The 17,434-nt window shown below is 37.6% G+C and overlaps 1 protein-coding gene across 16 annotated transcripts in view; it reads right to left on the reverse strand.

Moving 5' to 3' along the window:
- Positions 1-89: 89 nt before the first annotated feature.
- The window catches only part of PTPN13 (protein tyrosine phosphatase non-receptor type 13), a 1,019,774-nt gene continuing 1,002,429 nt past the window's right edge, over positions 90-17,434 (reverse strand). For all 16 annotated transcript variants that reach the window (XM_049885787.1, XM_049885797.1, XM_049885791.1 and 13 more), the window contains 5 exons: positions 14,097-14,187; positions 12,054-12,391; positions 10,078-10,293; positions 8,961-9,023; positions 90-6,989 (listed from right to left, as the gene is read on the reverse strand). In XM_049885787.1, the coding sequence (XP_049741744.1) occupies positions 6,894-6,989; positions 8,961-9,023; positions 10,078-10,293; positions 12,054-12,391; positions 14,097-14,187 (804 nt within the window). In that variant the 3' untranslated portion in view covers positions 90-6,893. The remainder of the gene's footprint in view (positions 6,990-8,960; positions 9,024-10,077; positions 10,294-12,053; positions 12,392-14,096; positions 14,188-17,434) is intronic.

Raw genomic sequence — 17,434 nt, forward strand, 5'->3', positions numbered from 1 at the left:
ATCATATGCCTACTCATGTCTTTTGCTTGCTTTTCTAATTGTATTTTTTCCTTTTTGATTAACAGATTTTACTACATTGTGGACAGTGACCCTTTGTCCTAACCCTTTGCTAACATTTTACTTACCCTGTCTTTTACCTTTTGTTTTTCTGTACAGAAGTTTTATATTTTTTACATATTCAGCTTTATTAGTCTTGTTGTTTAAAAAATGCTTTTTGACCCTCATATCTATTAAATATTAGAATATTTATATTTTTGGCTGGATTGCAAATTTTTCCATTTGAAAATGTATTTGACTTTCTTTGGGGGTTTACACAACATGTTTACTAGCCGCTGTGTGTTGTTCTTGTAAATAATGAAGTAAATAACGCTTGGGAGTAGATAAGACCCTTTGTTCCTCCCTGTTCTGACATTATTAAAAATAATTTCTCATGTATTTTTCTAACATTTTTATGGACTAAATATGTACATGTTTAATCTATTTCAAATTTATTTTTGTGTATGGCATGCTAAGAACATAATATTTTAATAATTATCCCAGTATCATATATGGAGAATCCTCTTTTCTTTAGTGATTTGAAATGACACCTTATTCACGTAACTTCTTATATAATGTATTTTTGTTGGGACCTTATTTAGTTTCATTTTCTATTATTTGTAAATTTTGAAATGTGTGAGAAAGTGCATCGTATGATGTGTGTGAAACTGCAAGTACATTTTTATTTTGGAAATATTCTGAAGAACTTGTGGTTAATATAAATAATCACAACAAATATTTTGTGGCGTTTTCACAATAATTAAGCAGGCAGTTGTGGTAGCATGAAAAAGCCCCACTGAGCCTTGCAGTCACAGTACTCTTGATACGGACAAGAGCGATGCGCATTTGTGATGTGATTTATTCTCAACTGTTGCTTTACTACTTGGGGATTTCCATTTATCCATTTGATAAATATTTATTGAGAACTAGTCTGTGCTATATACAGGCACATGAGACATACAATAGTAACAAAGTAGACAGGGTTCCTGCCCTCACGGAGTTTATAGTCTACCGGGGAATCGATCACTGTAATGTACGTGGTCAGTAGAGTTGTGAATTCATCGATTCGCAGGCCAAAAATGAACGTTACCATGAGTTTTAAAAAGTCCATGCAAAGAGAATTTCTAAATTGTTTCTCTACTTAGGTACCTAACACAAAATGGTAAAGTCCAGCTCTCTGCTCTGAAAGCAATAAGGATGGCTGGTATCTACCACAGTCAGGGCATTCCCAGGATGAGGGGCAGGTCTATAAAAGGCCATCCTTTAAGACAGAAACAACAAAAATCAGTGTAAGGTTTTGAAAGTGGTCAATTCAGAAGACTTCCATCTCCAGAGATGATTTATAAATGTGTTACTGAGAGAACTGGAGATAGTCAAACTGTCCAAGAGACCACAATTATTAGGATAAAGAATGTAACCTAAAAAGCTCCAGTTGAATAGATAGTATTCTAACTGACCTTAATAATAATAAGTTAATAAAAGCTGGGGCCTATATGAAATTCAGAAGAGATGGCGCCAGGGCAATAATGTTAAGTTGAATGATTCCAGCACTGTGTCTGGAAAAGAGCCAGATGGAGAGTTGAGACAGCATAGTATAGTGGAAAGAACAAGGGCCTCTGGAGTTATGGATGGAAGTCAGCCAGATCTGCCACTGAATCCTAGTTCTGCCATGTATTATTTGGGCAAACTTTGGCAAGTGACAACCTCTCTGGAGCTCAGTTTCTTGTTTTAAAAAGAATAAGATACTCAATCCTAAATGCACTGTAAAGTATGTAACATGAATATACTTGGTACAATGCACCAGAGGTGGTCAATAAGTGTTCTGTATCCTTCCCTTTTCTTATGCAGTCACAAATACTACCCCTAGTGTAGAAAAGGTAATTCAGCCTCACTCAGTTTAGTAAATCACATCATCAAGAATATATGGTTTCCTTTTCCTACCCTCTAAGCAACCTTCGGAAACCCTGGTGGCATAGTGGTTAAGTGCTACGGCTGCTAACCAACAGGTCGGCAGTTCAAATCCGCCAGGCGCTCCTTGGAAACTCTATGGGGCAGTTCTACTCTGTCCTACAGGGTCACTATGAGTCAGAATCGACTCGACGGCAGTGGGTAAGCAACCTTCTGATCGGCCTTTGCTTGTACTTTACCTGGGAGGAGGAGGGCTCCTGTCTGAATGTCCAGGCTTACTGTACTCATTTTGCTAGATATAGTTCCCTGTAAGCTAATAAATTGGCAATACGGTTTTTACCAGTGTCCTGAGAGTTAGCTTAGCATGAATTTCTAGAATATTCCTAATTTTGAGTGCATTGGTGGTACAGCGGTTAATAGCTCATCTGTTAACCAAGAGATCGGCAGTTGTTCCTTGGAAGCTCTATGGGGCAGTTCTATCCTATACTATAGTGTTGCTATGAGTCAGAATTAACTCTACAGAAATGAGTTTGATTTTTATGATAAAAAATAATATTTTTAAGCTACAAACTGTAGACTTCTTTAAAATACTTCCCATCTGTGAATCTCTTTTAAACAGTTACAAATTCAGATACTTCTTAAGATCGGAAAGATTTTTGTATGCTTTATCTACAAAATATTTATTTTATTTTTGGTGAAAACATGCCCAACAATACATAAACCTATTCAACAATTTCTACATATACAATTCAGTGACATGGATTACATTCTTCAAGTTATGCAAACATTCTTACTATCCATTTCCAAATTATTCCACCACCATTTACAGAAACTCGCTGCCACTTCAATTTCTGAACTAAACTTTTGAGTAGGTGTGGTCAATTTGATCACATATAGATAATTTTTGAAAAGCACAATGCCCAAGGCAAACATTCCTTACTAATTAAGCTTAACTATTGTTTGGTTTAAAGATGACTTTAGGGGTTAGTTTCAGTTTAAAGATTACCTCAAGGCAATAGTTTCAAGGGGTCATCCAACTTCAATGACTCCAGAAAGTCTAAATTTCATGAAAAATCGAGATTCTGTTCCACATTTTTTACCCCTTTTGATAGTATTCTTCTATAGAATCTTTGATGTAAATGTTCAGTAATGGTAGCCAGGCACCATCCAGTTCTTGTCTAGTCTCATGGCAAAAGATGCAATTGTTTGTGGAACCAATCAGACATGCATTCCAGTTCCTTCTCCAATTCCTGGCTCTCCTGCTACTGCTGCTACTCAAGGTAAATAGAGGCCAAATAAATCAGAAATATCTTAAATGAATGACACAGTGCTAGCTACTAAGAAAGGGTAAGAACTGTGGTAGAATTGGAAAGGGATACACAATGCTTACTGCAACCAAATATCCACTGACACCTTTGTCCGTATTTACAGAACCAATATTTTGTTCAGAACAGCAATGTGCCCAGCTAAAAATGACTTTCTTGAAGCTAGAGGTAGCCATGTGACACAGTTCTTGCTAATAAGATAGAAGTGGAAATTTGCTCATGATTTCTGGGAAATTTTGCTTTCACACCCTAGGCACTGACCGACCCTTCCTTCTTGTCACTTCCTCCTATTTCCTTTCTGGAATGCGGATGCAACGGCTAGAGCAAAAGGCCAGGATAATTGTAGAGTTGCTCACATTCTTGAGCTGTAGAGTTAATCACAGGAACTGCCTACTTCTGAACTTGTATTTTCAAGGAAAGAAAATAAATCTCTAATTTGTTTACGCTCCTGTTTGGTTGTTTTTTGGTTACTTGCAGTTAAATGAAATCCTTAACTGATATGTTAAAATTTAAATTGGCTTTAAATATGATGCAGTTCAAACCACAATGTCTGTCAAAATTATCTTTACCATAACAAAGAACCTTGAATATTCTGAATTAGGCAAAATGGGAACACATTCTCTCACTATGTATAGACTAGAAGATAGCTGCAGCTGAGCTGTTCTTTTGATTTCTGGGCTTACCATACTACATTTAGATAACTAGTCATTTTAAAATCAAGATACCTGAGAGGCTATATCTAGAAACCACAGGTGTAAAAAAAAAAAATCTAATTTTTTTCAACAACCATGATAATTCATCTCCACCCAATGGCATCTACCAAAGTTTTGTTTTGGGGATAAAATTGTTTCTAATTCTGCAATACTAAGGACTATATTAGGATACTATTCTTTAAGAATATGCAACTTCAGCTCAGCTTTATACATATGTTTCATCAAAACTTGTGCTTCCCTTTCTATAGCATAGAGTTGTCATAATCTACGTTTTCCAGCTTCCCTGTACTCAGGGGTTATTTGACCAGTTCTTGAAGATGAATGTGAGTACCAGTGATGTGCTTTGCTTCCAGGCTTGTCCCATAAAAACTCCATTCCTTTCTGCCTAGGGGAATGGAGGTGATTCCCAGGATGACTTTGGAAGCTATGTGTTGATAAGAAAACCTCCATCAGCCTGGGTTCCTCAAAACTGAGGGAAGGAGAGCTGCTCTGCTGAGCTGTTCATCTGTCCAGAACTGTGCTTGAGTCATTGTATGTTTTGGGTATATATTTTATAGCACTTAGTTAACTAGGAGGGGCCAGTTCCTGGAGAAGGACATCATGCTTGGTAAAGTAGAGGGTCAGTGAAAAAGACGAACACTTTCAATGAGTTGAATTGACACAGTGGCTGCAACAATGGGCTCAAGCACAGCAAAGATTGTGAGGATGGCACAGGACCAGGCAGTATGTCATGCTGTTGTACATGAGGTTGCTATGAATTGGAACTGACCTGATGGCACCTAACAACAGTTAATTAAAAAGGCACCACTCAATTGCTCACAGAAAGGTTGGTGGTTGGGGTCCACCCAGAAGTGCCTTATAAGAAAAGTCTAGCTATCTCCTTCTGAAAGATCAGACACTGAACACTCTGGAGTGCAGTTCTGCTCTGACACACATGGGGTCCCCATGAGCTGGACTTGATGGCAACTGGTTTTTTTTTTAAGCTAATTAATACAATGTGTGTTAAGAGCTGAGCTGTATTTGTTCATATTTGATACATGAGTGCTCTATGTGCCACCCCAGCCCCGTGGGGCTTGCCTTCCTTTGTAACCAGAGTGGCTCTAGCAAATAGCTTACACCATTCCACGGCAGGAGAGCCAGATCCCAGATGAGGACAGTAACATGTTTACTATATTAAAGTTTCCATTCAAGGCTTGTAAACCTAAACCGGCGTTTTCTTCCCAGTTTCCATTTCCAAACTACATTCTTTGCAGGAAAAGCATCCTTTCCTAGCTTTCCCCTCTCCCATTTATGTTGACCTCAGAGGGAAGCTAATTATCTCCAGCTGCACTGGCTTCTAAAGCCTGCTTGCCTGCTTTCACATGCCTATGACAGGAAAACAAGGCCTCTTAATTCCCACAAACTTAGAACAGAGATTTCCAAACACTTTTTTAAAACAGTGGAACCCTTTTTCAATCGAAATCTTAAGCTACAGCCCAATATATACAAACTGTTGATTGAAGAAGGAATGGTGGTGGTGATATTTCTTGACAGATTTTGAGTTGCTTCTGAGGTAAGGTTCAAACCTGTTACCAGGTGGGGAGTCAAACACAGCATAGTAGAGCTTTACATGTTTACTGATACTGCCTTTTACCCCCAAATATCCTCAGATACTCAGGAATAGGTTCCAGCGAATCACTTAGATAATATCAGAAATTCAAGTCAACTAGCTCAGACTTGGTGCAATTCAATGAGGGTGGGCCATGTGGTCTCCTGGGTCTTGGAACGGTGCCACATGGGGCTGAATGCAGGAAGCTCTTTGAGGCTGATCTCTTTTTCTTTCTGTTTGGCAGAACCAAATATAAACCAAATAGTGTTTTCTTTGATTACTCCTTGGTCAGCTGAGATATCCTGAGTATCACCATGACCAGGATTTGAAAACATTCTGACTTACTTATCAGCTAGGCACAGTAAACCGGCACCACTGACAGGTGCAGAAGGAAGGGAGACTGACTCTGAACTACTGTCGCCAGTATATGCCCCTCACACCAGACCCTGATGAAGATCTAACGAGGTTTCTGACAACATTCCTGGTCCCTGTGGCTGACAGGACTGTGACCAGCTGGGAAGACGGGAAGCTGGTCCAGAAGTTCCTGCCTTCACAGGGGCAGAAGTGTTCTTAAAAACAATGCCAGACAGCCTGCAATGGGGGAAGGTTTCAACAGGTCTTCCTCTTTTAGGTGGCATAGGGGGCAGATTTAAAACCAGTAACACACTGAAAATGTGGGCGTGCACACATTTCTGGCTGGCTCACGTTTTAAGGTGTATTTTTATTTACAAAGTGAGATGATACATCAGTTACAAACAGATATCTGATAACTCCATTTTCATGAAAAAGCATATAAATATATTACAGGAAATTCTATATAGTAAACATTAGAAATTGATATAATAAAAATTTGCTACTTTATTCTATGCCAATATTGTTGTCACTTAAAGCTTAAATACTGGTTTCAAGTATCCCCTATAAAATAGCTCTACTTTATTAAAATACTGAAAAAGAATTTTATTATAAACAAGATTGGTGCATTACAAATACTCAGAGTGTTCTCGTAACCATGTCCACTATGATCAAATGCTGTCTTAATCATCCCTAAAGTCTCTAAACCAAAAAGCAGTTTAATAAACTGCATTGTTTAGTTAGTGTTAAAAAACTTTTAATAATTATCAGAGGTTAAAGTAGCTGTAAAAATACAGCATGTCAACATTACTTACTGTTATGAAGATTGTCCCTCTAAGGAAGAGGAGAACAAGCATAATAGCATTGGGCGGACTCACCCAGCCATCTTTATTTTAAGTGGAGAGCGGCAGTCTTTGGGAGGTTTAGGAGAAAAACGGGAAGGCTTCCTTCCAGAAGGTTTCTCTTTTCATGTCATTTCAGAGGCTGCTGCTGCTCTTTCTGCTCTTCTTCAGCTTGAAGACGTGTCAGAACGTAAAGGATAACTTGATAGCAGAAAATGTATTGATCCTATGGCAACAACAACAACAAAAAGACTTTAAGTTATATAATGTGAATATTGTATACTGTCACACCACAATAGAAAGTGATGTTTGAGGAGTTTTGAAAATATGGAAAATTTTTATTTTATGATGATTGTAAGAAGATATAGATTTGTGCATAGGGTTATCAAAATGTAACTATAGTTGAATTTCATTTAAAATAGTGCATGTGTGTCTCTACGTACCTGTGCTTAGAATAAGGAATGTAAGAACACTTCCTAAAACACTAACTACTCTTTAGCAGCAGAAGGTCCAGTGATCTTTTTGTTCATCTGTAATTTAATGTTTCCACATGTTCATCCTTTACTCTTTCTCTCACACCACGTACAATCCATCAGCAAACTCACTTCACACAGTGCCTTCTTCTCACTGGGTCCACAGCTACCACCCTGGTCTTGGCCACTGCTGCCTGCTGCCTAACTGGCCTCCCTACTTCTAACCTTGTCCCCTCTCCCCAAATCAGGTCTCATTTTAACACAACAGCCAGAGTATCCTTTAAAATGTGAGTCAGATCACATCACCCCATGCTCACAATTCTGTGATGGCTCCCAGTGCACTTAGAGGAAAGCCCAAACCTCGGCCTCCTCCCTTCCCTCTGGCCTATCCTCCCTGGCTGCAGCCCAGCCGTGGTGCCATGACCATTCTTGAGCACACACAAGACTCTCCCACTTTGGACTTCCCCGCAGATGGTTCACTCTGCCTGAAAGGCTCCTGCTCCAGGTATCTCATAACTCCCTCCTTCACATCTTCCCTTGAGTGTTACTTTCTCAATGGCACCACCTTATTTCAAATAGCACTCCAAACCAGCTGTGACTGATCCCTCGTACCCTACCCTTTTCTCCAAAGCACTTGTCACCTTCAAAGATTCTATAGATCTGCTCATTTAATGTGTTTATTATCTGCCTTCCTTATCACCACCTTGCTAGAATGTAAGTTCCCTAGACCAGAGATCTTTGTTTCTTCACTGATGTGCTCCAAGCACCTAAAAGAGTACCTGGCACAAAGCAGACACTCAATAAACATCTGCTGAATGAACAGATGAATTAATGAACTATCTAGGTCTAAAGGACTGTTTATGTAGATCAATGTGTTTTCTTTACTTAAAAAATTGGAGTATAAATCAGCTAATATTTAGGAGACTTAAATTACGATAAAAATATATGACGGGAAAATAGGCAAATTCTAAATTTTAAGACAGTGAGGTTTTATATTCTTTAAGAGATACAGAAATGTGAATTTTTAGAAGCGTGATAATACCTTCCACATTCCCCTACCCCCCAATGCACACAAACAGAAAGGATAGCAGAACTACTCAGTGAAGACATACTCAAAGCAATGCAACCCCTTTAAAGGGCACAACTCTGTAAGCCACTGGGTGACATAACCCATGGTTGGATTTCAGGTAAGATCAAATTAGAGGATAAATGGATCCCCCCCTCCCCCACACGAGTGCCTTCTCCAAGTTAAGCAACTCAGTCTGCCTTCCTGTCAACACTGCTGAATCTGTTCACTTTCAGGGAATTTTTACGTGGATTCCAACTGCCAACTTTACTTTAGCAATCCAGTGCAAACCATTTGTGCCACCCAGGGTGCACCTCTTTTGCAGACTGGAAATGAGGAAGGGATGTCACCAATTATAGGGTAACACGTACCACCCCCACCTCTCATCATGTCACCTTTCTCTGTAATCTATTCTGTGCACATGTTACATTTCTTCATTTTTAAAAAATAAAGATATTTTAAAAAGATAGTCTAGAAATATTTTTTTTTCTGAATTAGCCCTCATACTTTGGAAAAAAATGCCCCTTATTACAATAAATGTTTGGTTTTATGCTTTAACATGGAAACCCTCCAAAAAGAGAAAATAGGTTTAACAGAAACTTTTAAAACATTACAATTTTTATAAAATCCTCATTAGAAGGCACCAATCAAGACTCACCTCAGTTTGAACCATTCCGTGTCTTTGAAGTCTCATGCAGCGTACTAGGTCAGAGATGTCAAACTGCCAAAGTAACGAGAATGTGTATTACATAAAAAATGTAATCAAATCTGAACCCCAAAGGGCTTATGAAGAATTTTGTACCCCACTTTCTTTCTCTGACTAGTAGCCTTGGGAAACTATCTTGGACAAAATGAGTTGGTGAATTAACTTTACCATCATTTCGTACTCTTATTTATAATTTTTCTAAGAATCAGGGCAGGTTATTCTATGTGAAAGCCCTCAACAGAAATTCTTTTATCTCTGAAACCTGATTAATTAAAACACCACAATTACAAAACAATAAACCATTTCTCCTACACTTTGCTTTACAGAAAAAAAGTCTCGATCCTTTAATCTGAGCTGATATTTAACAGTTTGAAGTAAGGGAGAAATAGATGATTTGGTTTTATACTGCTTAAAATTACTGTAGTAGATACAATAGAGTGTGAGGTGCAAGATAGAACTATTTTAACTAAATTCTTTAAGAGAATGATTTTAATTACATGTCATATATTCTAGCATTGTACGTAGGGTTTATACTAATTTAGGTTCACGAGTAATATTATACTTAAAAAAAAATATTATACTTAACCTTGTTTTTATCGTAAAAAAATCTTTTTGAGAGTAACTGTTTTATAGACTATTTAACATTAATTTGTATAACAAAGTCTTTTCTTATCTATTGTTAGCAATAACAAAAAAAAATACAAGCTTTTCATTTAAAAAATACTTCAGCATTTCAATATTTCTAGCCCTAAAAGAATAACAATACTGACTTTATGGATGCATAAAGGCTATAAAGGTTAAACTACAACACTGGTTAAGGGGCTTTTGAGTACACAGTTTTTTTTTTTAAAAGTAAAATATAAATTTGAAGTATTACTTTTTCTTTATTATGGTCCATGGAGTTTTGAATAACAAAGTTTAATAAATACAGTTCTATTTATTAAGAAAATTAAGTCATTCATACAAACTGGTAAATACAAAATACCCAAGATCCCAGCACATTATTAAAATATTGGGTTCCAACATTATTTTTGGTCAAATGCTTGTGTAGCCTATGTCTTGTACTCACTTCAAGATCTTGACTGATTAACCCTAGGACCACATCTATGCATATCAGGGTCCCTGAACGTCCGATGCCGGCGCTGCAGTGAGTGATGATTGGGCCTGAGTTATGAATGTGTCTCATGTAAGAGATAAAGGTGAGCAGGTCATCTGGCTGAGAAGGTGTATCGTGGTCTGGCCAGGCAGTGAAATTCAGGTGAGAAATATGTCGCACCTCTCCGGTCTGAAATTTCACAACAGAATAAGTAGGTAAAGGCATTCTCTATTGTTCACATATAATTGGCTCTTAATTTTATTTTGTCCTTTCCAATTTTGACTTGTGGATTTTGAAAATGGAGGAGACAAAGAGACCCCATTTAGCAACACATCTAGGACCTTTACCAAGAAGGTTGTTAGAGCCACATTTTAAATATTAGTGATAACTCCTTTTTGAAAGCTCTGAAAATAAACCCCAATTCAAAACTTATTCTATCCCCAATAAAAGTCGGAGTCATTGCTATGGCCTGTAAGTCCTACAGAACTGGTCCAGTTACCTCTGAGATCTAACCCCCCACCTTCTCAACCCTGCAGTCACTTCACTCCAGCCACAATGATCTCTTTGTGGTCCTTTAAATGCACTGGGGACACTTCAATCTCAGGGTCTTTGTACTTGATTTTCTTTCTGACTGAAATGTTTTCCCCCAGGTATCACTCCCTGGCTCACTCCTCAACTCTTTTCCCCAAATGCTACCTTTCCAGACCTTCCTTGACTCCCTGTTTAAAATTACAGCACGCCTCTCACACTTCCCTAGCCAACTGCCCTTCTCTGCTTTATTTTTCTCACAGCACTTATCAACACCAGAATCTCCTCATTTAAAAGTAAGCTCCATGAAGTCAGGGATTTTGTTTGTGTTGTTAACTGCTGAATCCCTCGAGCTTATAACGGGGCCTGAACTCTACAAACACGTGCTGATTAAATGAGTAAATCATTTGAGGAAGTCTGAACAATTGTGCTAGCCTATGTAATGAGTAAAAAACAAACCAAATCTGTTGCCTTCAAGTTGATTCTGACTCATAGTGACCCTATAGGACAAAGTAGAACTGCCCATAGGGTTTCCAAGGAGTGGCTGGTAGATTCGAACTGCCAGCCTTTTGGCTAGCAGCTGAACTCTTAACCACTGCACCACTAGTGCTCCGAGTAATGAATAAAAAAAAAAAAAAAATTTTTTTATGAATAGGCTGGTATAAATAAATAAGGAGGTAAAATCTTTAATTCTTAGTTAAATCAGATATCAAAAATCATGACTCCAATAGAATTAAGTCAATATGCCTTGTTTCTATGAAAGTAGTATCACTTTTTTGTTTGTTTGTTTAATTAAGCTATAGGAAACATATTACTCACACCCATGTGGAATTACTGAAGGAAGTGTTACTGGGTGAGGAAGTTTGGAGATGAGGAAATAGGAGCAACTTTATGTGCCTGCTCATCTAATTTTTTTTGCTTATCTAATTCAAGTTAAATGCATTAGGTGACTGCTGCAGGACCTGTATGAATGACAATTGTTTATGCTACACTTGTCCATGTATTCTAAATATGATGTTAAGCTACCCTTATGAAGAAATGCCTTCTACTTAGAAATCTCTTTAAACAGTTTTAATGAGTCTACTTAGAGGTTTGACCTTAAGCAAGTTTTCAGCAGTAGCTTCTGAGCCATTTTGTGCTATCACTAAGTAGAGGATAATGGACAGTCACATTAAAAGTTTCATTTTCATTTTAATACAGTATATACTGAAGGAAACTTTTGAGCAGAATCATGAAGGGAGGGGATTACATTTAAAATTTACACTAGGTAAAAAAGAATAGTGACATTAGTTCCATTGAAATGAGAACCAAGAAATCACCGGCTTTTATCTAGAAATACACTGATGAAATCATGGTAAGAGTCCAGGCCTGGATTCCAGCTAGGAGACAAGCCTTAGTAAACAAAGATTTAATTCGCTTACCTGAATATCTTCTAGGGTCATTGCCCTCACGACAAAGCCCTTCAGCTGCTGCATTCTCACAAGAGCCAGCCGAAGCCTGTCACCGACCATTGTCGTTTTGCCTAGGGTATTAGGCCAATAGCGCTGGCATTTGATTTTTTCACCTTCTACTTCCTGGGTCATCATGGCTATCACTGTGGATTTTTGTTCCCAAATCATCTGCCAGAAATCTCCAACAGTTGTTGGGAGAGGTCCTTGGCAGGCAATGTAAACAAACTCTTCTTTCCCCACTGAGATTTTAATGAAGCTGGCATTGATATATCCACCTTCGTCTCCAAGTGGCACTCTTGTAGCATCATCTGTGAATTCCCCACCATAAAACAGTCATCTATATCATGTATTTTTAAATAAGAGTCTTATAAATAGCTTAAATCAAAGATCATGAGGAATTCCTCTTAACCATAGATGAGATCACAAACACACATTTTAACAGAGGTATGTTTTCAACTTGTAATGCAGCTAAATTATTTTGTATTTATTCTTTTCATGCATGTTAGAGTATATCTAAGGTATCAGCTTAGTGAGTTTGACATATGGAATTTGATATTTACATATAGATTAGGTTGAAGGAACTAAAATTCATAAATACATTTAGAACTTCTTAATAAGTAATTAGAAAAATAAACAACACTGCTACTTCTTTTCCATCTTAGCGATCATGACAGTAATAACAGTACTGACTGATAATGCCAAAAAATCTTTTTTATAGAACACAAAAAGGCAGCTCACTTTATTCTCCAGGTATATAGGCCTTTGTCTATGTCTAATTGTAGTGAAAATATAATTTTTCAAACCAGGCTGTCCCAGTGAAAAGTGTATATAAAGCCATCTTTTACTGAGATCGCACAGTTAATGGTTTGTCCAAGAAAATAAATTTGTACATATTTGCTAGAATTAACTTGACAGCAACTAACAACAACAACAGCATACATTAGAAGAAGTCATTTCTATTTCAAATATTTATACATTTAACTGGTAATTATTCTGATTACAAAATTGAAACTTTTTAATTGTAAGTTTCAAAATCCTCTGTCAATTGCCCTTCTGCTACTTGACTACTCGTGGAAACAAATCCACTCATTTGGAATTTATGGCTTGTCCCATTCTGACTGTGAGATACTGGTCAGGTCATTATTTCTGCCTGAAATAATTCCCACCTACGTTATGCCAAGCCATGGTCTACTCCTTTTTTTAAATGCTAAGATTCACTTCTTACAGGAAGCTTTCCAAAATGAATTTTGTGTCTTCTATCTTGATTAAGAAAATTCAATTGCATTTTTATTTATTGTATAATTTGTTATTATTGGTTCTTTTCTTTATCTTTGGATTTATGACTTCAGGGTAAACATAGGGTTAGTATGTCACTTTGTAATCCAATGTGCTAATATATGTAAATGTGGCAGGTAATTACTATAAGAAGTTGCCAGGTTAGTATTTTGGCTATATACATATATTTATAAAATTACACTGGTAGTTGGTGAACATGGGTAACAATAACTGCTGTTATTTCCTTCCGGTATCTGAAATGATTAAAAGTATAGTACAACCTGGTGGTTCCATTGTAGTCATATACAGGCATGTAGCTAATATGTACTATAACATTTCTCTAAACTTAAAAATGAGTGAAATAAATTGATGTTGGTTTTAACATGAGTCTGATAAATTACTCACTGAGAAGCCAATTCATATTTTGAAAAAGACTTTAAAATTACTAGTTTAGCATCACTGATTAATTTGAATACTAGCCTAATAAAATTTAGGAATGCCTGAAGAAATATTTAAGATTCCTCTAATTGGATTTTAGAATATATAGAAAATCGAAAAGGGATTTCGCATTGTGTATTTCTTACTGAACAAACAAAACTTATTTGTTGCTGAATTCACATTGACTCTGAATGTGTGTGTGCTTATGTGAGAGATAGATGGGGAAACGAGCATAAAGGTTTTAAGTTAGTTCAAATTATATTGAGCAAACATTCAACTGGAAGCTAAACTGGAACTTACAGGGAAGAATATTTTTATATCTGTTCTTCTTTCTATTTTCCTTAGTTTGTCCAATTAGACACTGATCCAAAGGTTTTAATTCTTGAAGAGACTGTAAGCAAAAACGGAAATAAAGTTAAATTTGTTGAGATAATAATTCAGTAGTAACTGGATATGGTTTAAATGTGCAGGGGGCAAGATAAATAAACTTAAAATCCCAATACTGATTTGGTAAACCAGTTGTTAAAATACATTGTTATAAGTTTCTTTAATGTGTTGGGGTCAACTAACTTTGTGAGATAACATTTTGCATATTAATTTTTTTAAATAATATTTTATTTTATTGTGTTTTCAGTAAAGTGTATAGAGCAAATTAGGTTCCCATTTGAGATTACTTACATTTTTCACAATGTGTCAACATTCTCTTTAATTGTTTTCGGGTTGTTCCATTCCCAGTGCTCTACTTTCCCTGCACCCTTATCTTTTCATCTTTGCTTTAGAGTAATTGTTGACCTTTTGGTCTCATATAGATAGTTTTTAATGTAGCAGTGTACTCATGGGTAATATCATGTGCCAAATTTATCTCGCTGAACAGGAGATAGTTTCTATTCAAGATTTAAAAAATATCTCAGGGCGATAGTCTTAGACAGTCCGCTAGTCTCAACTGGTCCAATAAGTCTGGATTTTTTAAGAATTTGAGGTCTGTTTTGTTTTTCTCCTGCTCTATCAGGGACCATCTATTGTGTCCCTGATCAGAATGGTTGGTAATGTAGCCGGGAGCTATCGAGTTCTTCTGGTCTCAGGGTAGATGAGGCCGTGGTTCATGTAGGCTATGAGCCCTGTAGGCTAGATCTGAGACTTCTGTTTCTTTCTTTCTCTTTTTCTCCTGATGAATAGAGACCAATAGTTGTATCTTAGATGGCTGCTCATAAGTTTTTAAGACCCCAGACATTACTCACCACATAGGAATGGACAACATATACTTTATGAACTATATTATGCCAGTTGACTGAGTTGTCCCATGAGACTAAGATCTTAAGCATTCAAAGCCAAAAAACCAATCACTTGAGGTGTTTGGTTATGTCTGAGAAGCACCTGTAACTGTGTCCTCTATGAATATGTGTGCACACATATATCTGTACATATCTGTGCACACATATGTACACACCTGTACCTACTGGTAAGCATATATGCCTATACACATACATATGTGACCATACACTCTTTTTTTTTGGTTGCTGCTGGTGTGGTTGCCAAATTATATGTCATATTCTTTAGCACAAACAGCACTTTCTCTTGTGTGCTTCTTAGTGGCATCATTTACTTTGGTCAAGTTCTGCTCATTACACTCACATTTGGTGCTACTTTTACAGATTAATTTTCAATTTCAGTTAAAAAACTTGTAATTGTGTTTTAGAAAAATATAACTTTTGAAAACAACCTCGGCTCAAAGTGATGAACTACAGCAGAACTTCTTGGCAGTTGAAATAAGGTGGGAAAGAGTATTCTGGACAGAGGAACTATGTTAGCAAAGCCATGAAGGCCTGGATCACCCTGGAATATTGAGCGCACCAAATCATTGGAAGTAGGATATAAAATGGTGTCTTGAAAGCTAAGGCTGGAGGGGTAAGCAGGGGTGAGTTTGTAAAGTGACTTATACGCTATGCTAAGGAATTTCGTCTTTCCACATCTCTAGACAGAGGGCTTTCCTGAGAAAGGTAGAAACATTTCTCTGTGAGAGCCAGAATGAAGAGAAGAAAAGCATGTCTTCCAAGACCTGGCATCATTGTGCTGCCAAAATGCATCAGTATGCTTCCTATGCTATTTATAATTCTGGTTATTAAAACGTTTTTTTACTCAAAACCAGCAGAAAACTTTTAGTGGCCAATATATATTACCTTTAGGCTTGGCTGTAGGACGTAGGCAGGGTTGGCTTTATGGGCATTGGACAAGTACAGTTGCACAGGGCTCTGTGCTTAGTTAGAGGAGCCCCTAAATTGGTATAACAATGCTCTGTGGGGTCACAAAATATTTCATGTGGTAGAGTGTTGGGTCAGACAGTCCTATGTTCTAAAGTCAATGCTTTCTCACTTTTCATTCATTCACTCAGCAAATACATACTGAATGCCTATTATATTCAAGGCACTGCAGTAAGTGCTGGGAATACAGTGGTGGGCAAGAAGATCGGATCCTGGCTTTCCTGGGACAGAAAGAGGCAATAAAGAAGAAAACAGACAAATACTGTGATCCGTGCCTTGAAGAGATTAGTAAGCTGCTGTGATAGAAAAAAGCAAAGGAGGTCTGCTTTATAAAGGATTGTGATGAAAGGTCTCTGAGGTAGGTAGTGACATTTAAAACGGAGACCTTAAGAAGGAACCATTTCTGCAAAATGGAGAACAGAAAGACAAAGAATGCCTTAACTACTGTGAGTTTTAGTTTCCAAATCTATATAATGGAAATAATATTTTGAGAATTAAATGTAAAGCATTAGCAGTGCCCAGCAGAAGCAGTCAAGAAAAGTTAGCTCCTTTGGAAGTGTTCCTGTTTGTGGTGACGGAAAAATTGGCAAGGAGCATGGGTGACGGTTGCACAGCATGACTACTATAATTAATATCACTAAATCGTACACATCAAAAAAGTTGAATTGGTGAATGTTGTGTTATGTATCTTGTGAGTTAAAGAACTCAGTCTGGTCTTTTGTCTCTGGTATCAGAAAACAATCCTTGGAATTCCGGAGCAACCAAGGTGCTTTTTATCTTTCTGTAACAGCCAGGCAATACTTATACATGTGTAAATGAGTTGGGAGCCCCCAGCTCACCACCTTGGCAACAGGCCTCAGGAACAGAGGTGCCCCCCCACCCTCCGAGGTCTGACGTTTTGTAGCAGGGTTAGATACCCTTCTAGGTTGCTGCCAAGGTATCTGACCCCCTCCTAGCGGTGGTCAGGTGGGACGTCAAGTAGGCTTTGTGATATAAAAATGCTTGGGGGAGGGATTTTGTCCATCCCTTAACTAAGGCACTTGGTGGAGCATGTGTAGCAGAAGTTTTCAGCCCACCTAAGCCTGGAAATCCTGATGGTGTAGTGGTTAAGAGCTACAGCTGCTAACCAAAAGGTCGGCAGTTCAGATCTACCAGGCGCTCCTTGGAAACTCTATGGGGCAGTTCTACTCCGTAGTATAGGGTCACTATGACTTGAAATTGACTCGATGGCAACGGGTTTGGTTTTTTTTTTTTTTTTTTTAACTAAGCCTATCTGGCCGGGGCGGCGGGGGGATGGGGAGGAGGGGCCTGCATAAGGAAGGCCTCTGAGTCCCTCTGAGACACAGCCCCCACAAAACAACAAAAAAAAATTTTTATTTA

The sequence above is a fragment of the Elephas maximus genome, chromosome 5 (assembly GCF_024166365.1).
Source record: "Elephas maximus indicus isolate mEleMax1 chromosome 5, mEleMax1 primary haplotype, whole genome shotgun sequence".
Lineage (NCBI taxonomy): Eukaryota > Metazoa > Chordata > Mammalia > Proboscidea > Elephantidae > Elephas > Elephas maximus.